A 27,236-nucleotide genomic window follows, 5' to 3' on the forward strand; every position below is an offset into this window, starting at 1 on the left:
CATGATCCTTGTTTTTTTTGGAGGTTGCAGGTCTAATCTTAATCAAGGCAAGGGTCAATCTCATTACCTTATGTTTGATTGTATGAATCAGTGTCTCCCCTGTATAATAGAGCTATTATGAGTTGATAGGCAACATTTTCATATCCAACGCTATCTAACTGCCTTTTCCAAGTATGTAGCCATACAGGGCTTGAAGCAAGGACATTTGCCTGAAGTTTTGAACATTTGAAGATCTATTACAAGGATTACAAGGAAGTTTATTGTCACATGCATATAGTTACTGGAAGTAAGAAATGCAGTGAAATTATGTCTGGTGTCAGCTATTTGCGCATATTATAGGCTAATTGCCTACTTTCGAATCTCGCCCCACGCCTGAATTCAGGCACATGCAGTGTTTTTAACAGTTAGCCTTGATATCTAATGGGCTTTGATTTAAGCTTGGCTGTTGCAGAAAAAAGCAGAGCTCAAAGGTGAAAGAAGCTAAAACAAATCTGACGGGTTGCTGCAGCCAACAGCTAGAGCTGCTATAAATTATGTTCCTCCTCACCAGTAGATGGCGCTAGTACTTCTAAAGAGATGTGTACAGACAAAGAGAAAAGGGAGAAATAGTCAAACAGGAAAAGGATAGGCCAGATTCTCAAGATTCTCTGGTAAACGCATGTGGTAGACCAAAACACAGCTGTTGCACAAGAGATGTAGCTAATAATGTAAACAACGGTAAACATTGTATGTTGCTACAACTCAACTGCACAAAATGACCAAGCTGCGCTACTTGAGTGTTCTCCTTTCCCAGCGGTTGACTTTGGCAGCCCAAGAGATTTTTAAGGACGTGGAGGAAACCATTTCGGAGCTTCAAGAAGAAGTAAAGGTGGTGAAGCTAGAGAACGCCAAACTTAAAACGAAACTACGGGAGGCTGGTTCAAACAGCAGCAATGGTATGTTGTTCAGAACGATATTTATGAGGCACATAGACAGCCTATTTCGATAATATTATACGCTTACTGTAACATTTTCAATTTAGTATCGAAGACCACCAGAAATACCTAACGTTAGTAGTAGACATTTCGCGGGCTTACACTGGCCGTAATATCCGTTTTGCTTTTCACACACACTATGTTATCTCCACTCCATGTTAAACTTTGTCAGACTAAGTTGTAAATGTCAACAATTATACCGACGCTATGATAGCTTCTGAGTTGGTGTGGTTGTAATCAGAATGGTAGTTTTTAAATGCAAACGAATTTGGGATTAGGCCTTTTTTGGCAACATACGGGCATTTGTGGGCGGCAACAGGTATGCCATGCTGTTGGAGGTAGGCTACAAACAATCTGGGTGCAGATCATTCTGTCAAGTTGTTCATCCACCCTCCTTTCCTTCCTTCCTTATTTCCTTCCTCCTGTCCTAACCCCTCCCTCCTCATTAATTTTGTGAAGGAAACGAGGAAGGAACGATAGGATGGTGGAGGAATGAAGGAGAGAGATGTTAGAAATGAGGGGTGCAGATCATATAGATAGATACTTGCTTTCTTCCTTTCTTTCTTTCGTTCTTTCTTTCTTTATTTCTTTCTTTTTTTTCTTCCTTCCTTCCTGATCCCCAAGGGGAAATTCAAGGTCTCAGTAGCATACAGACATCACACACACAACATGCACTTACAGCAGAAAAAGTAATAAGTATAACAAAAAACACCACTAAACCATTAAGACGGTAGAAGATAAAACAAATACTAAATATACTAAATAAAACTAAATCAAATAATACAACTAAATCAAATTGGTATTTTTGTCTCCCTCCCTCCTTCCTCCTGTCCTTATCCCTCCTAATTATTTTTGTAAAGGAAACGAGGATGGAATGATAGACGGAGGAATGAAGGAAAGACAGATATGAGACATGAGATGTCCTGCTCACTTACGCATTACTTTTAAGTGATGTCAATTACTAATTATGTGGCACGTGACTAGGCTAGAATAAACAGACACGCAAATTGCAGGGAATATGAACTGATACCAAAGCTTAAAAATATCATATTGAACATAGACTATTCACACTTATTGACCCTGATAATGAGGAAATGTTTGATAGTTCTCTAGACATGAATGAATACTTTGCATGATAGTTCATGATAATTCCAACATATAAAGATCTTTTTTAGGTCTATCTACTCATTTATTGTCGCTAATAAATCCCTACGAACTTTTTGGAAACAGAAAGTTGATAGACATGGGAGGAACTTTACACCTTAGGCCTTTTCACACAAGGCCCTTTCACACTGGCAAAATTGCCGCGATTTTATGTACCAGAATCGCGGAACGAGTGTCCCTTTCACATAGACGAGGCGGAACGGCGGGACAAAGGGTCTCGCCAAATTTACTACCAAGCCCCCTAGACATTTTGCCGAGTTTTTTCGTTCCTCCACCAGTGTGAATGGGTCAAGGCGGAAAGGGGGAACGTGGGCGTGGGAAGGGGACGTGGGCGGGGGTGTCTAGTGACGCTATGCAACCCACCACCGGGAGATTTAAAAACACACACAGCTGATCAGAACGAAGAAGAAGAACAACAACAAGGAGAAAGAAAACATGGCACACTGGGGAGACCAAGAAATCCGGACGCTCCTTGCCCTTAGGGGAGAAGATGAGGTGAGGCGCCACATGAACGGGACAGTAAAGGATGGTCTATTGGAAAGACTGGCCGGAAAACTCCACGACCTCGGCTATGCACGGGACAAGATGCAGGTCACCAGCAAATTAAAAAGCCTGCAAAAAATTCAACAGCGTCAATGACCACAACGGCAGAAGTGGCAGGGGGAGACTGGATTGGCCATATTTCCACCTCTGTTGTGCGATTTGGGGGAGCAGCCACTCGGCCAACCCTGTCGCTCTTCAGAGCAGCATGGAGGCGACACCTGCATCCCCAGCACCCAGTGTCTGTTCTGGCGCCGACACCAGCACCAGCGATTCCAACACCGAAAGCCAACAATCAGCCACCGATAACCAACCAGGTAAATTCGTAGGCCTACTCATTTTCGCAATTGCAGGCCATAACATTCCCCTGTGTGTTTCACCGATTTGTTTGCCTATGAAACAACCCGACTAAGTATCCAAAGGGACATGCAGTCGCAGTCTTCCCTTATGCGGGACATGATTGCAAGAATACCAGCTCCTGTACCAGAGCACAGCACCCCACGCCACTACCGTGCACCTGCTGCAGCATCCTACCACTCTCCTCCGCCACCATTCCCCAGCTTCCACATGGATGAGTCACACAACGGGCCGTCTGCGTCTTATCAGCAGCTGGACTGATCATATTGTTGTTTTTAATTTTGCGATTTTTTTAAAACATTTTTTAGCACTGCATATTTTGCAGTTATAGGGCTCTATTTTTGGTATGGATGGTCTTTTTTGTATGTTTGTAAATAGTTATAATACACTGTTGCACTGATGTTTCATTTTGCACTTGTAAATAGTTAATGTTTGTAAATAGTTAGGCTATAATATGCCTACATTGCACTGTTGGATGTTTCATTTTGCACTTGTAAATAGTTCAAGCACATTTCTTTCTATTAAAACATTTATAGTTTAATCTTCCTGTGTACTTCACTCATTTACATTCGCCAGACTTCACAAATACAGCCTAAGTCCGCGGTTATTCAAATGTGGACGTCTAATCGGTGAAATCACACTTCTTTGGATTGGTTTGGTAACTGCACCTGTTTAGAATATTGTGGACTTTAATGCTAGGAATGCCTGCTGTATTGTTCGAGGACAGGCGATAATGCTCTTGAACAAGAGTAGGTATTGTAATGCTTAATGCAACTGCTCCCTGCTTCTCTTCAATTTCTCATCCAAATTACTTTTTATTGTCCGAAGACGTTGCTCGCAAGATGAATCCGATTCTATCGAAGCATAGCACTGCACGATGATGCAAAGCAACTTCAATTGCATCTGCAAGGTAGGCCTACTAAAGATGTGGGCAGCAGCTAGCCAAAGTGTTGTCGGTTCTCCCGCCATGGCTTTGAAAATTACACACCTGCTGCATCTGAAGGGTGCATAAGGCCCACGTATATCAGTCTACACGCCCCCTATTGCACGTCACGTTTAAATTTGCTAGCTGGTCCCACCCATAGGTCCTGTCTCCTGGCTCCCCAAATCGCCGGGACTTGTGAACAGATCAGCAGGCCGGCAAATTTTCACCTCATTTTCAGACATACGTTGCGGCAAAAAGACGTCTCCTCTTCCCGCAAATTTTGCGTAATCTCTGTGTGAAAGGGCCTACAGAGATCCCGCTAAATTTGCGGGAAGAGGAGACGTCTTTTTGCCGTCTTTTTGTGTGAAGTGAAAATTTGCCTGCCTGCTGATCTGTTCACATGAAGCGGCATTTTGGGGAGCAAGGAGGCAGGATCAGCTATAGTAAATTAAATTGTGACGTGCAACAGGGGGCGTGTAGAGTGATAGTCGTAGGCCTTATTATGCGTAAGCTAGATACAGCAGGTGTGTGATTTCAAAAACCATGGCGGGAGAACCGACTGCACTTTGGTTAGCTTGCATTTGCTTGCATTTGCATAAAAAGTAATTTGGAAGGGAAATTGAAGAGAAGAGTTGCCCTTGCGTTCGCCCTGATTCCCCTTTGAAAATCAGAGGTTCACACTGTGGCCTTGGTCAGTGGCGCCGCCAGCCGTAATCCTGTACGCACTGTGCGTACAATTTATTAATGAAATCATTCAATATTACAACAATAAAAAATAGCTTGTGTATTGCCTTAATTGAAACATGCTTCGCGCACAAATGATAGCATAGGGCAAAGAGAATGGACATCTCAACATAAGGATACATTAGAAGAAGATGATTGGTGTAAACTTTGTCACACGACGTGATAAGCAGTTCTGGCGCTTAAAAACCCAACGTTCCATTCAGTCATAAATCATTTAAGCGTAGGCCTAGTGCTAGTCATGAAAAGAAAACAGCAGCTTAATATTTTTCAGATGTTTAACAGTAGGTCTAGGCGCACTGTTAGCAGTTATGCCGAAGGCAGTGAGATTATCAGGCATTGCATCCTGTCACTCTGTTTGGAACATCGCAGTTCGGGTTGATAAGATTCAGTTAATGCGAGTATGGATCGTCTCAAAGTTTGGGACAACCAAACAGCAGTGTTGGCAAAGCAAATCCTAATTGTTAGGTTACCATAGCTGTCTTTTCTCTAGGCCTGGGCCTATCGGAAATCGCAACATAAGCACATTGGTTTCTTTTTTCTTTTCTTTCTTGTTCGCGTGTTGGGTAGTGAAGTGATAATGCATTTAAAGCAGTACATCATGTGAGCCAGAGCCGATATGGCCAGAGCTGCTGCTCTGTAAGTATTCTGTCCCACCCAAATTTGCTGAACTACTTGCGAAGTAGCCTATTATCACAGACATCACATGTATCACACGAAAAGCTTTTTCTCAGCTTTTAAACGATGTTAGTGGTTAGTTGTTGTGGTAAACGGTTTGCGAGAAAACTTTAATTAAATCATAACTTAGCAACTTTAATTTAATCATACACCATCAGCTTCATACACCAAGCTGTTAGGATGCTGAACTCTCTCCCTCCTCTCCCCCCTCCACCCTCAGCTACATAACATCCTGGACATTGGACCCACAATGGCCGCCTGCACCACTCCACTTGCACACTTGTACACTTTGCAACTTGTTGTTGTTGTCCTGAAAACACAACACTTCTGCTGCTCTTACATAACTTGCACCACTATGCCACTTTATTTCTTACTTAGGTCAAACAGAACTACCTCAGCCTCTTATTGGCCTGACTTTGCACTAGTATTTTATTTTATTGACTGTCTATGCACAATTTCAACCATTTTTTGCTGCTCTTATTTTTTCATTATATGTGCCCTCTTATTTACTTATTTACTTACTTTTTGTTTACTTGAATGTTATGTTTGTCTGTGGACTTAAAATTGGTAAAATATGTCTTGTCTCCACCGTGGGATAGTGAGAAACGTAATTTCGATCTCTTTGTATGTCTGGAACATGTGAAGAAATTGACAATAAAGCTGACTTTGACTTTGACTTTGACTTGACTTAATCATATTTTTTTGCGCCCGTCTCCCTACCCATTCATCTTGGTGAAATAGATCGCAAACTTTACCTCAACACATGACAAACATATATCAGAATAAACAGCAGACCTTACCGAACACAAAGGTGTAAAGCATGCCCCTGTACAGTTAGCCATTCCAGAGTAATCCGGTTTTAAATTTGCAGCAATGTCTTTATGCATCTCCAACTTTATGCATATGTCTCCAACTTTGCGGTTCCTAACGTGTTTAAATTGTTCAATAGGTCTACATGATTTTATAACAGGCCAAATACAAAACAAATGTTACAAATATCGCCTAGATATCTGTAAGCATTACAATCAGAGGATATACATATAGGGCAGACAGACGCTCATGAGTTCATGCTTTGTTTTTTCGCTGGATTTTAGGATAGCCTATTATGGCAACTGATTGCAGACTTTGTGAATTTATAGATTGACATAATGTGCTGTCTATGCTATTGCTGCTTTTGATCAGTTAGATTTATTTGCAATCTCCTTTGGTGGGCTGGACATAGCATCGAAATGCCCGCCCAGATTCCCCTTTCCGCCTTGACCCATTCACACTGGTGCCGGAACGAAAAAACTCTGCAAAATGTCTAGGGGGCTTGGTAGTAAATTTGGCGAGACACTTTGTCCCGCCGTTCCGCCTCGGTCTATGTGAAAGGGACAGTTGTTCCGCGATTCTGGTACATACAATTGCGGCAATTTCGCCAGTGTGAAAGGGCCTCTTGACAGCTTGGACCAATGATCGCACACTTCTGCATAGAATGTTCTTGTGTTTCCTTGCATTTCTGCCCTTTCTCCTCTCTCCTCGTTCTCATCTCCTCTGGTTGCATCCTCATCTGGTTGCATCCTCATCTGGTATGAGACATCCTCGATGACGTTGAGCTTTGAACTACTTCCAGGGCACGAGTTGGAGGCCCGCCCGAGGAGAGAGGCTGCATGAGGGATGAGATGCACCTATTGAGATCACATATAGGTGCTGGCTCAAGGGTCATAATATTTTGTTTAATGAAAGGACAGGTTTCTTATAACTAGTGTGCACTTCTGGCACATCTTAGGCTACCATAATGGTAACTAAAGGTGTATTCCCACCAACGGGATTTCTGCAGTTCCTAGAACATAACGTTCCTAGAACCCTTTTTTTCTTGTGTTCCGACCGGACCAATTTGGGGATTATTAAGTTCCTCTGACCGCAGTTCCTGTAACTCTTTCAGCTCCTACTTCAGGACAGGGACTTTTCTCTTTTCCCTTTCCCGCATAGGAACCCTTAGTTACCTAGGTCTACATTGATTGGTCCAAATTATAAGTCACGCCCACTGTCAACCCAAGTTGAATGGACAATTTGAAATTGAATGTGCAACCAGTTCCTATGGCCACTTGGCCAGTGCGAATGCAAATGCAAAACCGTTTTTTGGGGAGAGTAGTTAGTAGAACTCTTTAGAAGTGGACTGTTCCTATAACTACGTTGAGGCCGTTTACATGACACCGCCGGGTGGATTTTCTCTTACCGCTTTCACACCTTTAACGACTCCGGCAAGAAAAAACCTTGCGTGTACACACAGAGGTGTAACCGGCTAAATGTGCTGTAGTGCATATGCCAGACCAGTCGATGGCGCCGCTGTGCAGAAGCTTCACAATAATTTCGCGTGAATCGCATAGAAGAAAACATTGTTAAAACAGTTTGTTAAGCCAGAGAATGTCTAATAAGTGCTCTGGTTAAGCTGTCGCATGAAATAAGGAGACTACAGACAATTCGGTTTTCAATTCAACTGTTAAACTAATAAAGTTCATTTTCAAGGTATGTGACTGCTATGTGAAATTTCAGATGCTTAGCCTACGCATTGCATTAGGTCTGAGTACCACTGGAGAAAACACTAACATGCAGTAGCCTAAGCTAATGTTTAACTAAGTTAAGCTAACGTGTGCTTCTAACTTAGCCACTAAAGGCTACATTGTGCACATAAATCATGACAGGGGAAAGAAAAACATTTTAATATGATAAATAAATGGTTTGGTTTGTTTTGACAAGCAACATGTCAGGTCGAGTGCCGTGGCTGAGTTGAGAGGTGGGGCTATGTCGTCATAAAGTTGCCGGCTTCGCACCTACAGGCGTCTACACGGCGAAAGTTAGCCGGCGGTTTCAAAAGTTCCCACTTCGGAAGCCGGTTTCAAAAGCTATCGGTTTCAGTATCCTAAACTGCCGGCGTCGTGTACATGCAAGGCGTAACCGTTAACAAAACCTCACCGGTTTCACAAAAACCGGCATCGTGTGCACGGCCCCTACGTTAGAGCATAGCAGCAGGGCATAGATGCCTTGACTACAGGGCCGGATTATCCATAAGGGCCAGTGCCCAGGGGCACCAACCATTCACAGCCAGTGGGGAGGGCACCACATGACACAAGCTTTAAAAATATGTTTCGTAAATTGTTACATTATTCACTTGAAGTTGTTGAAAGACCATACATGTGGGGCAGCCGTGGCCTACTGGTTAGCACTTCGGACCTGTAACCAGAGGGTTGCCGGTTCGAACCCCGACCAGTAGGCACGGCTGAAGTGCCCTTGAGCAAGGCACCTAACCCCTCACTGCTCCCCGAGCGCCGCTGTTGATGCAGGCAGCTCACTGTGCCAGGATTAGTGTGTGCTTCACCTCACTGTGTGTACACTGTGTGCACGATAACGCTCACTCTTAGCGCGCTAAGAAGACTCAAAAGATATATCTTACCAAAGTTGTTTATGTTCCTAAGTGTGTTCCCCGAAGTGTCCCTTAGGAAGCTTCTTAACACGCTGCCTCTTACGTTCGACGTTACAAAGCCGCTGTCCTAAGTGAAGGTGCTGAATTAGTTGGCATCGATTGCTCAGGAATCGATTTTCTACTTCACGTGAAGTTGCATGACGGCGTTAAGAAACACAACACGTTCTATGCAAATGAAACATTTCTCAAATTATTCCAGTAACATTTATTTTAAGATAGTTTAAGTTAAGTAAAATATAAACTATTAACTAAATTATCATTGTCAGTAATATCGGGTAGACTAACCGGGTAGGCCTATCCCTCGCTAATCATCCACCCTCCTTATCCCGTTGTGCCACTTGTGCCGCTTCTTGACATGGGTTTAACAACTTCTTAAAATTAGGTAATACACTTTTATATTAATGGTAAGGTATCTTACAATTATAATTGATTGGCAAGCAGCTGCAGTTACTAGATAGATATATACTTTATTGATCCCCAGTGGAAATTCAAGGTTCAAATAAAAAAATGATTGCCATTGGTTAATGTTTTCAATAAAAAGCAACCTATCTACAATGAACAGAGAGAGAGTTAGATACAGTATGGTGGGGAAGCAACGTAAAAAAAGGGCACCAAGCTTCTCGTCGGAGGAACTTGAAGTTTTGCTGGACGAGGTGAGCTTGCACAAGGTGACACCGTTTTCCAGCTTTCGGAATAACTTGTGCAACAGCAACAAAAAAGAGCTATGGAGCGACATGGACTACACTGCGTTTTTGATTCAAAACAAAGACACGTTGGATCGCTGCCATAGGCCTAGTTGGTCGCTTACAGGATAAGTCGAGCGACGAGTAAGAATGAACAGGTATGATAAAGGATCAGATTCCAAAAATAATTCCGTGGAAATGCATGGATTCCAGTTGCTGCTACTGGAAGAAACTGGAATCCATGCATTTCCACTGAATTATTTTTGGAATCTGATCCCTTATCATACCTGTTCATTCTTACTTGTCGCTCGACTTATCGTGACTAAATTCAAGATGGCTGCAAACGCTAAACTTCGTGAAGATACTGTCTGCATAAATCGTCTTGTAAGTAAACTACCAGTGCTTTTTCAAAGTTCTCAATGTCTCGTTTTAAATGTCAGGGCCCTCGGAAGTCTACCAATGATGTGTGGAGATACATTGAGCCTCGTAAATGGTGTAAAACAGTGATTCATTTGCATGCCTAGCCCGATGCCGAAGCACCACCATTGAAAAAGCTGTTGGTAGCATCGGCTAACTAGCGCCAGATTTTGGAGTGCAGGGGACAAGCCGAGATGGGCTATGAGACATACGTTCACTCTCGGTATCATGTTTCAACACACTTTAGGTCAATATCACACTGGAATTCTCCTTTAAGAATGGTCCAGACCAACCTTACGAACGTGTGACTTACAGAAGATATACTTAGCGTACGAACGTGTCGGGAATCGTGCCATAACGTTATGAGAGAGGTTAAGGAATAGGTTAAGAACTACTTAGCGATAAGAACGTTTTGGGGAACTGGCCCCAGATTTCCCTCACGGGATCAAAAGAGTATATATACTATACTATACTATACTATACTACATTACTCGTTTATGAACACTAATTTCACAATAATATTAATAAACCTAAATTATAAATAAATCAAGATTACATGACCACTATCACTCCTCCTCCTCAATCTGTCAGAGTTGAGTTGGTCCACAAGTACGCGCAAACTTTTTATAACGGTACAGAAAATGAATCCAAAATGGACAGAGTCTTTGTATTTTTCTAGATTTAGCGACTTTTGGCCATCCTTAGTGACAGAAAAATGTAATCTCGCAACTAGCGACAAATTTGCGACTTCTTGCAATGATGGCCAATGAAACCTCATTGTCTCAATACGGGCCTGCTTGACTACGATGCATCCTTCAGAAAAGTTCTATTTGCAAAAAAAATGGTTATCAAAGATCAAATACCTGACAATAATTATTTCATAATAGTTAAAGCAACACCAAAGAGTTTTTTTGTACCTTAAAATAATGTTTCCAAAATCGTTTCAGTGGTTCATCAACTCGTAACAGGGTGAACGGCAATTCTGCATTCGCTATTGCGGCCCTCTATCGGCTATAACCGCACTATGTAAGTTTGCCAGATCGGTAGCGGATCTGTAGTTCAATGGAATGAGACATAAGAAACTACAAATTTGACTTCCATCTGATGTCGCAAAACATCATACTTTTATAACATGCAAAATATTCTACCTTGTCTGTGGACATCGTTATTTGCAAAGCCGGTGCTGGATAAACAAATAGCGTGCGTGCGACAGAGGGAAAGTTCTTTGGTGTTGCTTTAATATGTTACTGTACCTTTCATTAGGATACCAGATATTTAGGCCTATTTAAGCACATAAAGTCTCACATTGAGCCAAACTTTATTTTTACATTTTTGCTTGTTAAAAAAGGGTAGACTGTTGGCAGATATATCGGTTATCAGCTTTTGAAATACTCAGATATCAAAATCAGTATGGGTCTATCGAATCCCATATCGGTCAGGCTCTAACATGAATGAAACTTAAATTATAGTCTACATAAGCTATAAAGCTTCTTACAGACAGGTATGTATTTAGATGCAACTCCAACCCTGATCACAAAGATCTTAATTGGCCACTAAATTGATTACATATTTTTCCTCTGTAGCTGTAACTGATTAGAATTAAATTTTTTAAATTTAATTTAATTAAATAACTCCTTTGCATGTAACCTGCTACTCTCCTTCCCTGAACATGCCTTGTTTAGTCAGCCAAGTGGTCAAGGCTGATTTGGAAGATAATAATAACTAAAGCACAATGTTTATGACAATGTTGCAGTTAGAGGTCTGCACTCCCGCGCAAAAGAGTGCGGCACGGGACAACTTTTGAAAGCTCTTTGTGGGAGCGGGCGGGATGAGAGAGGTGCATTCGCGGGTGCGGGACAAACCGATGATTCACTGCACTCCCGCAAATTAAATATGTGCGTAAAATTAAATGGGGAAATGATTAAAGTAGTGTTCATAACTATAGTTCAGCTGGATGTTCTGTTAGGCAGCATTAAAAAACGGGGTTTAAGCATAACTGACGGATAGCAGGCCTATAGCCTATATTGTCGTTTATGTGGGTTCAATTTGTTCCTGCTGCTCATTGTCAACTCGAAATCGAAAGCATGACAGAGGAAGAGGGCACCAGACTAGGCCTACTTCAGTTGTTAGCCTACATTCAGAACCAAGAAACTTAAAATCAGGCATCTGGAGTCTTTCTCAGGTGTGTGTGCTCCTTTCGTGAGACAGAAAGAAAAACTGAATAGGCTATCCCTCCTGCATGCGGGCTTTAGCGGGAGGGAGCGGGACATCATGTTACAGATGCGGGTGGGAGCGGGACTAAAAATGACACATTAATGCGTGAGCGGGACAGAATATTGCAGGAGCGGGCGGGCGCAGGACTGAAAAATCAGTCCTGCGCAGACCTCTAGTTGCAGTGTTTAATGATGTATTATATTGTGGCCAATTAGTCTTAATAGCAAGGCTCCTATTCAAAATGTATTTGGACACATTGTTAAAAAAATCAAAATTTACATAAAATCCATGACCTGATGCTGTCCATTTTAGATTTAATTCACCTGTGTTATGCATAGTTAACATAGATTTCTGTTCACTTTTCAGCAGAATTAACTCCTGATAATCCTGGAGAGCTCCAAAATTCAGGAGAGCAGAGACCTGAGGTAGCTTTGGAGGACACTTCAATCATTGCATCTTTAAAGCAGGAACTTGATGCACAGGGTGAAAATGATGGAGGCTCCATGGACAGTGGAAAGAGGGAATGTGTTGCGATGCAAATTAAGATGGAGACTGACTTCACAGAGTGCAGTCCCAACAGAGACCAATCAGCTGGGCAAACTGACCCTAGAGTCACAGTAAGCATTGCAGTGGGCTCATTACCGGTATCGGACTCCCGTGCACCAGTTTTCCCCTGTGTGGAGAGGACGTGGAGTGTTCGTGATTCAGTTGCTAAAGAAACAGAACCTCAGGCTTCCCAGGTAGGTTGAGTCAGGATCTCCATACTACTACTCAATGTATACTGCCATATTTTGCGTTTTTTTTTTTTTTAAGATAAATATACCTTTAAGATCTCACTGTTTTCAAATGTTCTTTTTTTTAGACTCAGGAGAGGAGTGATGACATCCTTGAAGATGATGGCAGACCTGAAAATGTTCCGGAGTCCAGCAACACTGAAACTGTGAGTGTTATTCAGACAGGCTGGTCAGAGATTAACTGCTGAACCTCACTCTTTTGTCCTCAGATGGGGCGTTGTACTTAATGTACCAGTTTAAGACCTTTGCCCTCTGTATTTTTTTTAATCTGGCAAATAAAGAACTCTTCATTAGCAAACCTCATTCACTGACATACAGATGTGAAAAAATGAAGGAAACAGAACCAGTTCTGAAAACCTTTGACAGATGAAAGTTTCTGAATTGGTGTCTAAACATGATCAACACAACATGAGGTTGTAGTTATTTTTAAACGTGTAACAATTTTGGTAAAAAAAAAATCAGATTTTCTGTGCAATGGCCTACTGTGAACGTACTGGGTTTGTTAGAGCCAAAGCTAGATGTATGCCAGAAGCAGTTACAGCAGGGGTGGGAAAACTTTTTTTGATGGTTTCACCATAAACTACCAGTGCTTTTTCAAAGTTCTCAATGTCTCGTTTTAAAATTTCAGGGCCCTCGGAAGTCTACCAATGAAGTGTGGAGCTACTTTGAGCCTCGTAAATGGTGTAAAACAGTGATTTGTTTGCATGGCTAGCCCGAGGCACCCCCTTTGAAAACCTGTTGATAGCATCGGCTAACTAGCGCCAGATTTCGGAGTGCAGGGGACAAGCCGTGATGAGCTATGAGACAAAAGTTCACACTCGGTATCATGTTTCAACACACTTTAGGTCAATATCACACCGAACTTCTCCTTTAATGCATGTTTGTTGGAAGAATGTACAAATGTTTACATTTATTCAGCAAAGGGAAATACATTGTTTCCTGACTGACCGTGTGGTTTATTATCAGTATGCTATGAGTTAGGCTGGACCAGTGATTTCAAATTTAACGCAAAGTCTACGGCCATTACGATGTTAGGGTTGGAAACATTTCCCAATGGAGAGTAGTGAGATTCTTCACAAAGCGAGTGAGTTTGGTGAAACCAGGCTAGCCCCATTAGGCTGATGAGGTCAATAAGAGTTTCGGCCCCTGAGGCCACGCCTCTTCGGGTAGACCAAAAGCTTTTTTTGCCGAGTCACTTGGCAAACATTGGTATTTTATTTTCAAATGCTTCTTCAGTCATGTCTTCAAATGGTATCCAGACACTTGCTAATAGCCACACATTCTCCATTTGTTTTTTTTAGACAACACAAACAACTTGCAACTGGAATGCCAACTGTCCTCCAGTAAATGATGACAATGAAGATGATTATGATGTTTTTGATGACCATGATGGTGTTGAAGAAGATGGTGATCGGGGAGGGGATGACCATGTTATGGACCCTGTTAAGGAGAGTGATAATGTAAGAAAAAACAAATATTGTAATTGATATTTTGTTTATGTAAAAGATATGAACATATGAATATGTATAGCTTTAAAAAGACCTCTGCCTCTCTCATATGTATACCGTATTTTCCGGACTATAAGTCACACTTTTTTTCATGGCTGGCACTGCGACTTATATATGAAAAAATATATAATTGAACATGTTTTTAAATGTTAATTCATATTAACTGATATGAACCCTACATGAAACATTACTGTCTAGCCGCGAGAGAACGCTCTCAAATGCACAAGTTCTGTGCACTTTCAGTCAGGGATTAGTGGTTGCGCTATGCCTGAAACACACGTGCATACCTAAGTCCTCAAATTATGGCCAGGATTCTATTTGGACCTCAGATTCGGACAAATAAAGGTCATAAAATAAAACAAATAAAGCCAGTAACAATTTTGTTTCAATTTAACTCAAAAAAGAGCTCTTCTTAATGTCTTATATTGTTGGTTGGTTTTATATTGTTGCCAATGAAAAGTCATTGTCTAACACCATGTCTCCAACACGTTGCTCTCAAGCTACCAGTTGCATGCCGCCCCCTTCTGAGCTTGCCAGAGGCTGAAGCAGTAACCTACATTTAAACACAATTGTTGCTGCCAGACATCAGCCTACGAATTTTATAAAAAAGTAAATCATGCATAATTAAAAAAATAAAAAATAACTAAATTTAGGCTGAATAAGGTTTCCATTTCAGCACAACACACGTTCCATAAATAAATGAAAGCGGATGCCTTATCTCACAATAAGCGGATTGAAATCCCAACAACTTTTATACATGAAACTTAATAGTGAACCATCAAATACCCAACAGATTTCAGTGGTCATCAGTCCCGATATTTAGCAATATAATCAAACAGTAAGCCATGCTCCAAATAAAGGTGCTGTGCCTTGCGCAGCCTAAATAAAGACCCCAGCCATAATTTGAGGATTTACGATAGGCTGTCTCCTAAACATTCCTCACCCGTTATCTAGACATGCATGAAAACATTTGAAAACAAAACTCACTGCCATTTAGGCTAATATTTGATTTTGCTGTTTTGCTACTAATTATCTTTCATGTACTGAATGCACACTAGAAATTGAAAGTAGGCCTACTATGCGCTCCGTGTCTGTATCTGTCTGTTCATGTCCGCAATCGATTATAACGTTCCTCAAATGGAGAACACATCCATGTTCTCTCGCGTTATAGACTGTCATGCTTCTGTGTTTGCAAAACGTTAACTTTATCAGACAGCGCTGTAATGTGGGAATTTCTCTCATTATCATGGGGTTGTGGGACTTTTATTATTATGCTTAATAGTTAATAACTTATGCGCAATACCCGCGCTGAAATTTAGGCCCTGGTTTTAAATGCGCATATTTTTTTCTCTCGCTCTCTTGGAGGTGGCTAACCGAGTATTTGTTCTGCTGCCAGCTTGTGTCAATATATCGTCCAAAATGCTTGATTGCATTGCATTCTCCACATTTTTAGCTAAATTTTCATGTACCACATCAGCATTTTTGTTCGGTGAATCTTTTGTAAATTGCTTCACAATTAGCGCGGGCACTTGTCAGCAGCCTTTGGCAATCTTCATTAACATTCCCTGTAGAATTCTCAATATTTTTGGCCTCTATGTGTCCAGTTACATCTGTATGTTCTTGGTCTTGGATTTTGTGAAATAAATTTCTAAATATCACCTGCTTGCTGCAGCTTTGGTCTGGACGTCCTATTAAAACCGGTCTGTGCACGTCTTTTTAAAACGCATCTTTCTCTTTTTTAGCTAAATGTTCATGTACCATATCAGCATTTTTGTTCAGTGAATCTTTTGTAAATTGCTTTACAATTACCTTCGGGCCTATAGATCTATACCTGGCTTGCTTCAGTCACGTATTTTTAAAACCATTTTTTTCTCTCTCGTGAGCATTTAATCTGCTTCCAGCTTGTGACTCCACATTGCCCAAAATGCTTGATTGCATTGTATTCTCCACATTTTAGCAAAATTTTGGTGTACCACATGGCATTTTCTTTCAGTGAATCTTTTGCTTTACAATTAGGCCTATCCGGCCCTCTTCTTGGCTGCCTTCACTCCTTCGTCTTAACATTAATCTTTTTGGCCTCACTTAGTCCAGTTACATAGTCTCTGTTTTTGGTTTTGGATTTTGTGAAATACATTTCTAAATAAACGCGACTTATAGTCCAGTGCGACTTATGTTTTTTTCCTGTTCATGACACATTTTTTGACTAATGTGGCTTATACTCCGGAGCGACTTATAGTCCGGAAAATACGGTACCTTTAAAAATACAGTTTCCTGCCCCTCCATTTGTGATTTTTACTATTGATCCATTTGCTTGATTATATCTGCCTTCAACATGTATAGCTTCATCCGTCTGATGGCTGGGGGAATCCCACCCAGCAGACATTTATTATAGCTTAATTCATGCTTGAATTAAAGCTTGAATGAATGTTTGTCACTACTGATATTCACTGTTTTCACTTAAACCTCCCACACAGATGGATGCGGAAATGCCTCACAAACCTCAGATGCCTCAGAAAAGACTTGGCCCCCGGACAGAGCTTTCCAAAGGTGGCAACAGTTACTCTGAAAATGGATGTGAAGAAATCAATTTCGACAAAGAAACCAGCTCTGAAAATATCACAATGGTTAGAACAGGGAAACCTCGAGGGAGACCAAGAAAGCATCCTCAAACTTCCACACCTAAACCAGAGTCTCGTAATTCACAGCGATGGCTTAGATCTGGAAATGACAGAATGGAGGTCAGAGGGGGGCTACAGAAGAGACATAAGACGGATCAGACATCGACAAATAACTCAGTTGAGGTTAATGAAGAAAGTAGAATTGGGAGACCTACTCGAAGGTCTAGAAGGAACTTGGAAGACGACGAAAATATTGTAGTGCCAGTGTTAAACACAGTGGTCACAACAAAAAATCCAAGGGGTAGACCAAGAAAGAATCCTCAAACTACGATCGTCAAATCAGCTGAGGTGGATCAAATGGATAGTGTTTCAGGAAAGTCACCCATCTCTGAAGGTATCAAAGACATGTCAAGACCACATAGAAGAAGTGGCAGACTGAAGGACCGTTCTGAAATTCGTTCTGAAGATGAAGAGAGCATTGCCGTTCAAGAGGCAAACTCAAAAGTCAGTACAGTAAGATCAAGGGGCAGACCCAGGAAGAATCCTCAAAGTACTATAGTCAAACCATCAAAGGTAGGCTTGGATCACGATGAGAGTGTTTCAGAAGAGCCACCTGTCTCTGAAGATAACAAAGATGCCTCCACAATCCAATCAATTCAGATGGACCATCAGGATGCTTATTCAAATGATGAAGCCAGTACTCATGACAGAGACTCATCGGTATTGGGTAGGTCAGGGAGGGTACCAGAGGGAAGGTCTACAGGGCAACTTAAAATATCTAAAACAAAAGCAAGTGATGTGAACTTGGAAGGTGAAGGAAACTGTTTAGGTCGAGAATCAAACCCAAGGGATGGAGCAGAAAGACCAAGGGGCACACCCAAGAAGGATCCCCAGACTACTTCAGACAAACCAGTTGAGGTGGACTTGGATCAAGAGGATAGCGTTTCAGAAGAGCTGCCTATCAGTGAAGGTGACAAAGACTTGTCAAGACCAAATAGAAGAAGTGGGAGACTGAGGAAGTGTACTAACAATTCTCCAACCCAGCCAGATGAGATAGATCATCAGAATGACTCTTCAAGTGATGAAGCCAGTTCTGGCGATGATGGAGATTTGTCACTTTTAGGGAGGTCAAATAGGACACCAATGAAACGTCCTCGATCTTCGTCCTCAGAATACGAGGTTGATATGGAACAGGATGGTGATTCTTCAGATTCCAGCTGTGGAGAAGCCCTGAGCGATTCAACCAGAAAGGAGAGACCCAGAAAGCACCATCGGATCTCAAACATTACAGCCGTAGAGGAAGGCTTAGATCATGTCTCTGTCCTTAATAAGGAAATGGGACTTGTCAAGAGGCAATACTGCTTGTATTGTACAAAACCTGTCAGCAAGTTATCAAGGCATTTAGCAATGCGCCACTACAATGAAAGGGATGTGATCAAGGCTCTAACTCTCCCCAAACATTCAAAAGAAAGGAAAACTGAAATGGCACTCTTGCGTAACCGTGGTAACAGTGCACACAACCATCAAGTTCTGAAAGAAGGAAAAGGACTTCTAATTCCATGCCGAGTCTTTAAGTCACAGGATCCTAAAGACGTTTTAACCTGCCCAGGTTGCTCTGGCATGTTTTCCAAGGAGTACATGAGTAGGCACATTAGATGCTGTACATTCATCACAACACAGGATGATTCTGATCTAAATGCAGCAGGGGATCAGTCCTCACGTACTGTCACCAGACAGGCTCCAGACTTCGCAGAGGTTCTTTCTGGGATGTATCAGGATGATGTTGCAGAGGCAGTTAGAGGGGACAAGAATATTCTTAAACTTGGACAGCTCATGTGTGATAGAAAAAATGCAAATGAATACATCTGGCAGAGACTTCGTGAGTTAGGCAGGGTACTTTTGAACGGTCGAAAAATCACACCATTGTATCAAATAGAGGATTATATCCGACTGGAAAACTGGGATCACTTGGCTGCTGTTGTGAAGGATGTTGCGTTGTACAGTGAGACCACGTGTACTTTTGCCATTCCCAAGTATGCTGTGAATATCAGGCGCAGCTTGGACACAATTGCAGGGATTCTCAAGTGTGAAGCAGAAGCCACTGGAGATAGAGAAATGGTAGAAATTGCCCAAACTTTCCAGGAGAATTTGAAGATGAGGTGGCACCAGAAATTCATGGCACCAGAGAAGCCAAACGGCAACAGTCCATTGTTGGTACTTGCTGAACAGGTGAGAATACTACAGATCTTCCCTCTTAAGTATAAGAAAAACATTCAATTGCTGTAATAACCTAGATATCCAACTGGAAGTGACCCTCATTTATTCCATAGATAGATGGAAAGATAGAAAGATACTTTATTCATCCCGAGGGATATTTTAGGCATCCAGTATTTTATACAACCATAACATAACAAACACACACATATCTCACATACATAAAAATCACTCACAGAATTACAAAGGTCTGGTATGGACCGACCATGTGATAAGGTGCTATGGTGGAGTGTGTGCAATGGTGCAAAAGTGGACAGTGCAAGGATTGAACAGTGCAATAACTTTGCTTGTTATTACATGTAAATATTGACTGACTATGAAAAGATAAGAATGTAAACATAATAGAATTCCTAAACATATCCTAAATTGTAATTTACAGGGTGAATTGTACGTTTAACAGGGTGAACAAAATATGACGTATTTGGTCTGTATTGTTACTTTTATTCAGACCAGCCATGGTAGGAACGATCAACAAAATGCAAGTGAGAACAACATCAATGCTGCACAGTCAAAGACTGAGCATGAAACGGTAAGCATATTCCCTTTAACCAAAACATATTTCTACTGTCAAAGTGTAATTTTATTTATTTTTTCTTGACAGCTGGTAAAGAATGACAGCACTGTCCCAGTCTTGCCAGCCAGTCAAGAGGATGAGGCACAGAATATACTAGAATCAACAATTGAGGAGGTAACCAAAATGAATGCCTCTTAACTATTCAACTATTGCTAAACCTAATGTCCTACAGAACAAGTACAAATATGAGTACAATATTGGCTACACGCAATAATGGCCATGTCACTACTTTTTTTGACTAAGAGTAGCCTAATTTATCAAGCATTTGAGCCCTAAAAGTAGCACTCAAGTCTGGGACAGCTTAGCAGTAGTCAAAAGGACTCCTAACCCAAACAAGACCTATCCACAAACAATTGTAAGCAGCTGTTTGTACATTTCACATCGCAAAGTTTTGAAAAGCACATCCAGAATCACTTACAGGAGCTCCCAATTTCGAGGTAATAATTGTGCATTGTAAGGGATGCAATAATTTCACCAACACTTGATTGGTTGATGATTTATAATGCGGGAAAAACCTCCTCTACGATGATGATTCAGGTCTATGCTGGTGAGAATGCGTGCATTGCTACAGATACTGCAAAGGAATAGAGATAAATAAATAAATAAATTAATAAAGAGTCAGACAAAGGAAATAGCCTAGTAATGGAACTTTGCAACAATTTTTAAACAAATCTGTATTAAGACATGTTTGCAAAGAGGAGAAGCAATTTAATTTGATTTACAATGAAATGTTACATTTAGTTTAAATGTTGACATTGAATTTTAAATTTGAATTGAATCTCTAGGTATGGTAAAGGGTATGTAATGATGTGGGGCTATTTTAATTCAAAAGGCCAAGGGAACTTTTATCAGGATGCATAGTATCCAGGATCCATGAAATAACTGGCCTTTGAAAATAAAAATCTGCCTGCCTCTATGGGGAATTTAACATAGGAGTATGCTTACTTATGACCCCTGTATTTTAAGGAAGAATATTTATTTTGGATTTTTCCTCATTTTTAATTAAGGCATTACAATCAATTTCCAAAAGATTTGTATTCCTCTTTTTAGTCAACTTTAGCATGGGTGTGCTAACTTTGTAACGTGACTAGCCAAACGTTGATGCTCTATGAACTCATGTGGTTACAAAACTCCTCTGTATTGTCACTTTATTCAGACCAGCCATGGTAGGGATCAAGAGACTGGAAGAGAAGATAACATCAATGCTGCACAGTCAGAGACAGAGCATGAAACGGTAAGTAAATTTAGAGTGGGGGCAGTATCCACTTTGAAGTGGTAGGTGTAAAATATCTTATAGCGTTGTTTTGCTATAGCCACTATAATCTCTCTTTTTTTGACAGGTGAAACAGAATGTCCACAGCGTTGTCCCAGTCTCTCAAACCAATCAAGAGGATGAGGTACAGAATACACTGGAATCAACAACAGAGGAGGTAACCATTGGCATCTATCCAAAGCGACTTACACATGTCAATTTTATTACAAGGGCCATACTCCCCATGGCAACTCAAGGTTAGGTGCAAAGCGGGACTGCCCTATATGCGTACTATGCACGTAGGGCCAGTGCAAATCAATTAAGGCCCTTCGCCTCCACCTTGCGTCAAGTTAGTGAGAGTTATATTGTTGATGAGAAGATGAAGCAAAACTATCAGGGCATGAGAAGAGAAAAAACTCCATGCAAGTGAACTGTTAGAACAGCGTTTGGGTAAACTTGTTCCTCTTCATGTTTGATGTCAACAAATAATAATAGCCGATCTGCTGACTTGCATCTCTCAATACTGTGTCTCTAACCTAGGCAATGAAATTAAATTAATTTACCATTGGTTTTTAATGACATGAGTAACAGGCTACTAATATTGCGCTGGTTGATGTTCACACAAATATTCATGGAGATTGGACGTCTGTCCAATTATCTGGGCAGATCTTACACACAGCTTCGATATCTGTCTCTTCTTGGCTGTCCTTTTTTACCAGGCTAAGACAAAAGGAGTACATTTACTATCAACCCCCACCCCACAATAACTCGTCTATCGCAATGTTTTACTGGACACATTGTTAAATGCCATTTTAAGGGGACATTGCCCAACCCTAATTGAAAATATTTTAGGATCCTTTCTGGGTCCAAGATTTTTACCAGGTTAGACAGAGTGCTTTGCCAAAAAGTGTCATAGAAACTAGATGATCTATTCGGCTCTTTGTTGCTTGCATAGGACTATGAAAGCCTATAGCAGCTAGACTATACATTGCCATTTTGTGTTTGATAGTTTCCTTGTGAACTCATTTACTTTGTTTATCAAGGTAATTAGCAGGGTGAACATAAACCATACATGTTGTAAATATTCGCTGTCAGTTTTCATGTCAAATTTTCATTTCACTTCATTTTAAAATCTTAACCAAGGACTAAAGATCTGTTTTATAACTTGTTTTACAATGATATTTCATGTTTTTCTTGCATTCCAAATGGCATGTATACCTTACTATTCCTTACTAACCTAACACTCAGGCTGTTTTTGGTGTCAACATTTATAAGAGCTTTTTGTACTTAACAGCCGTTGGAGAGAAGTGATGATCTTCAAAGAGATGGGGATGCTGACGACAATGATGATGATGATGATGATGATGAGGATAATGACAACGATGATGGTGATGAAGACTATGATGTAGCCGAAGATGACAGCAGTCATGATGATGATGGTGATGATGATGGAGATGGAGATGAAGATTGTGCTGATAGTAATGTTCCAGCAATTGGATTAGAGAACAAAAGTGTAAGCCACACTACATATTGAAAAACATATTGAAGGTCTCTAAAGAACACTAACTGCATATTCATATGTTTGTGTGTATACACACAGGGACACTTTATGAAACAGAAATATTACTTTGATTATTTTTGAAATAAGCAACTTGAAATGCATACTTATGGTTTTATGCTCTTTTACAGAATACTGCCGAGGATGGAGACCTGAATGAACCCTGTGACAGTGCCCAAAATGACACTCCAACCAAACCACTCAAGCAGTTACAACCATGTAAAATATCCACTGCAGGAGTTTCTATGTCATCTGTAAACAACCATCGGGACAGTGTTTCAGACCAGAAAAATGCTCCCAAGAAGTCAGGTGCGTCAAATAATGATGCTAAAGTTGTTTCCATCCTTCAATCCACCAAACGCATCAAAAAAAACCACTGTTTGTTCTGTAAAAGGCTTGTGTCAAAGATTTCAAGGCATTTAGAACAGCGGCATTATGAACAAGATGATGTGGCCAAAGCTTTCAGTTATCCCAAAGGAAGCAAGGAAAGGAAGATATACCTAAAGCAGTTACTTAGAAGGGGTAATCGTGCACACAACCTCCAAGTCCTAAAAGAAGGGAAAGGAGTTCTGATTCCATGTAAACGGGCAGTGGGAAAGCCTGGTGATTTTTTGCATTGCCCCTATTGCCATGGCCTGTTTGTCAAGAGGAGCATCGGAGTACACCTTAGACAATGTCCATTTGCAACAAACGCAAATCTTGCTATCCCCAAGAAGGGAAAAAGAGGACGTGTGGCAGCATTGTGTCTTATGGCTGAACCCATACCAGAAAATGTTACTGAAGAGTTATGGAAGGTTTTGGGGAACATGCACCAGAATGACGTTTCTATGGCAGTCAGGACAGACAAATATGCCCTTCAGCTGGGACAGGAGCTTTTGGACAAGGGGAAAGGACGAGAAGCCATCAAGGAGATTTATATTAGGCAGAGACTCCGAGAGCTGGGGAGGCTGCTTATGAGCGCCCGCAAGATCACCCCAATGTATAAACTGGAGGACTTTATACTGCCATCAAATTGGCACCATGTGGTTGCAGTTCTCAAGGATGTTTCGGAGTACAGTGAGGAGGTTTCCACTTTCAAATTGTCAATCCTGCAGCACTTTTATCGGAACTTGCAGAAGATTGGAAGATTTGTGGAGTTAGACGCTGAATCCAGACAGGACGAGCAGATGCTGGAATCGGCAAGAACATTCAACAGGAAGTTTGTGGAGAAGTGGAGGAGGCATTTCCCTACTCCTTTTGCGGCAAGAAAGATTCAACAAGGTCAGAGTGATACGAATGATACGAATGGCACGAATGGTACGAGATTGCTGTCTTTCACAGAAGACATCAGGCATCTGCACACATACCTCAAAGACAAACTCACTGAGTGTGTGTCAGTACTGTGTACATCTCCAGGCCCAACGATCTGGAACAGTTTGGCTAGGATTGTTCTTGCCCAGTTGGTCATGTTCAATAAAAAGAAAGCGAACGAGATTGCCGGGCTGACTCTGAAGGATTTCAACACCAAGGAAGCCTATGGCATGCCATATGACGACGAGGAGGATTTAACACCGTTTGAGCGCGAGCTTTGTAAGTTCACCTGCAGGATGGAGATTTCAAGAGCAACTGGAGACAACATCCAAATCCTTGTTCCTCCAGCTTTGGCCAACATCATGGAAACTATGCTCCATAAACGAAGGTTGTGTAGAATACGCTGTGACAATATTTACATGTTTGCATTGCCTAGTATCAAAACGCACTACTTGGGTGTTGAGTGTCTGAAAAGCTTGGCTGAGAACTGTGGGGTGAAGTGCACAGAAGCATTAGTCTCAAATGGACTGAGAATGCACGTTGCTATGGTAACCCGACTGCTCTACTTGAAGGATATGCCTCAACTAACAGAGTTCATGGGACTCAATCTAACAGCTTACCTGAAGAATGATTGTCTCCAACAAGATACCCTGGAACTGGCAAAGCTTTCCAAGGTTTTTACGGCCTTGGAGAACGGACATTTGAAAGTCACAGAACAGACTGTAGATGAGGTTATTGTCAGCCCAGATGGTAGGTGCTCTCTACATGAATGACTTGATCATTGTATTCAGAAGGAAACATTTTGCATTTAACATTTACATTTGAAGAGTTTGGTTCCAAAACGCTGTTAGGCTATTTAGTTGTGTATTTCAGGTATTATTAATCAAATTGCAGTTGTGTTGTTTTGATTGAGTAAAGATAAATCATTAAACAATACCCAATTACAGTTCTACTACAATTACTTCGAAAACAAAATGTAAAAAAAAATATTTATGAAAATTCATTTAAATGGTGGATATAGCGTTTTGGAACCAAACTCTTTATTTCGTAGTTTAGCTGATGTTTTTTTTTAATCTAAAACGACTTACAATCAAGGTACAATAAAGGTGCGGTGCAATGCTAATGTTCTCATGGCGGTTTCATTTTTAACAGAAATTGTGCAGCCGGATTATTGGTCTTCATCTGAAGAACATGATGAAGATGATGATGACTACCATCCCTCAAAGTCAGCTAAAGCACAGTCTGGTAAGCATGCACTCATATTTACTAGTGATTCTGTCTCTGCATACCATTACAAAACACAGCATCTTACATTCTTAGTAAGCCAAGGCTGGTAAGGCTTTTACTAGTTTACTAGACTAAATTGGTATATATCTGTCATTGATATGCCATTGGTGGATAAACTCCCACTGTCCTGCCACAATTTCATAATTTTTTCAGCATTCTTTTCTCTCTCATATAAATGACATTGTCTGTGTGTGTCTGTGTTTGTTATTTGCATATCCGTTCGTCTGACTAATTTCAAACTTGGCAGGTGTCTTGCTATGGGCACAAGTATGTGCAGTGCCAAGTTTGATTTTGTCTCAATAAGAAATGCAAAAGATATTGTTAAATATATCGGTAAAAAAAGGACACATTGGCTTTTGCCGGGCTAGCCGTCTCACACAACACAACGAAGGACCAGAGACAGAGAGGGCTGAACTTTTGGCAGCATGAATCAGTGCACAGCACGAGTAGAAAGTCATGTTTGGATGATTATCATGTCTGACCTCTAAATGGACACTTTGAATAGCACAGGCTACTTTGGACTGTCTTTAGACTTTGAATAAACAAACAACAATGACGACTGCAAGGTCCCAAATTGAAACAAGTGATATCGGTACCGAATTTAAGGACGTTTCAGAATGCCACACACAACCAGCTACAGACAACGAGACAGACAAAGCGTGATGTCACTTATAGGCTACCAGAGGCTTTGTTTTGAGTCTCATTGTTACAAATTCCATATGATGATGCATCATTCCACAAAATGGTTTGTCTTCTATATCAAGTTATTCAATTGGCTAAACATAGACTATAGCCTTAACTCAGCCTTAGGCCTTAGGCCTATGTCCTTTTGATCAGCTACAGACAACAAGTGGGAGACAGAATGTGATGTCACTTGTAGGCAACCATAGATTATTTTTGAGTCATATCGTTGCAAATTCCAGATGCATCATTACACAAAATGCTTTGTCTTCTCTATCCTCATATTATTCAATAAGCTAAACGTATAGCCTTAACTCAAAACAGCTGTTAGGCTTATGTCATTTTGATCTGGAAAAAATATCACATGCAGCCATGCTAAAATTCTGCTCGCTGCACATTTATTATAATGTATTATAATATAATATTCAGTATTCATTATTGAATGCTTAGCTGGAAACACTGCACTAGTGTTTAGAAATTCACTTCGTAACATTTTGATAGGTCTTTACTTTGCCATATACTGACTTGTGTTTTTTTTTTTTTTTGTTCTTGTTCCAGCAAATACAAGACGGAGGAGTGTAGCGAAACACAATCGGAGTGCAGCAGAAGGGCAGGCCGTGGAGAGGCGCGTTGTTCCAGCAATTGCAAGACGGAGGAGTGTAACGAAACACAAGTGGAGTGAAGCAGAGGTTCAGGCTGTGGAGAGGCACATGGCCAAGTTCATCAGCTCGGGCACAACCCCGGGGAAGAAGGCCTGCACCGCCTGCATCATGGCCGAGCCGGTGGCTTTGAAGGACAGGCAGTGGGCAGCCATCAAATATTACATCAGAAACCGTATCACCACTCTACGCAGGCTAAAGAGCAAACCACCACAGTAAGGGCTCTGAGTGAGGACTAACCTGAGGACTACTACACACCAATCAAATGATTTGATGACCATAATGACTATTGGCAGAGCTGAGACCTTTCACAGTTTTACCCATTTTGTTTCCTTTCTTGCAGGGCCTTTTTCTTTTCCAAATAAGGTGACAAGCAAATGCCTTTCTTGTAAATAGTATGTCAGCTATATAGGACTGCAGTTAAGGTTTCCTATACCACAATTTACCATGATAAAACATGGTTTTAAACATGTTTAAATGTATCCCTTTTAATTTTTCATTTTATTTTTTTTACATTCAAGAGACATCTGTGAGAAAAGTTGTTGATTTAAAACAAATTTGTTTAAATACATTCCATTCAACAGA

General features: G+C 41.0%; 1 protein-coding gene across 5 annotated transcripts; it reads left to right on the forward strand.

Annotated features, from left to right (window-relative positions):
* The first annotated feature begins 634 nt into the window (after positions 1-634).
* LOC143105448 (uncharacterized) lies at positions 635-27,236 on the forward strand. 5 transcript variants are annotated; one of them, XM_076269439.1, is made up of 13 exons: positions 635-935; positions 12,523-12,896; positions 13,019-13,096; positions 14,252-14,410; positions 16,933-19,305; positions 19,799-19,879; positions 19,952-20,038; positions 21,081-21,158; positions 21,265-21,354; positions 22,471-22,689; positions 22,866-24,774; positions 25,177-25,269; positions 26,551-27,236. In XM_076269439.1, exons 1-13 carry the CDS (start codon positions 755-757, stop codon positions 26,868-26,870), a joined length of 6,042 nt encoding a protein of 2,013 aa, XP_076125554.1. In that variant the 5' UTR covers positions 635-754; the 3' UTR covers positions 26,871-27,236. The 5 variants fall into 5 exon arrangements, with proteins under 5 accessions (XP_076125554.1, XP_076125561.1, XP_076125556.1 ...); XM_076269446.1 differs by having other exon boundaries at positions 22,866-23,043; XM_076269441.1 differs by having other exon boundaries at positions 12,526-12,896.

Source organism: Alosa pseudoharengus, unplaced genomic scaffold (assembly GCF_046254945.1).
Source record: "Alosa pseudoharengus isolate Yale_2024_CS ecotype anadromous, Long Island Sound unplaced genomic scaffold, YU_APseudo_1.1 YU_APseudo_1.1_scf_10, whole genome shotgun sequence".
Taxonomy (NCBI): Eukaryota; Metazoa; Chordata; class Actinopteri; order Clupeiformes; family Clupeidae; genus Alosa; species Alosa pseudoharengus.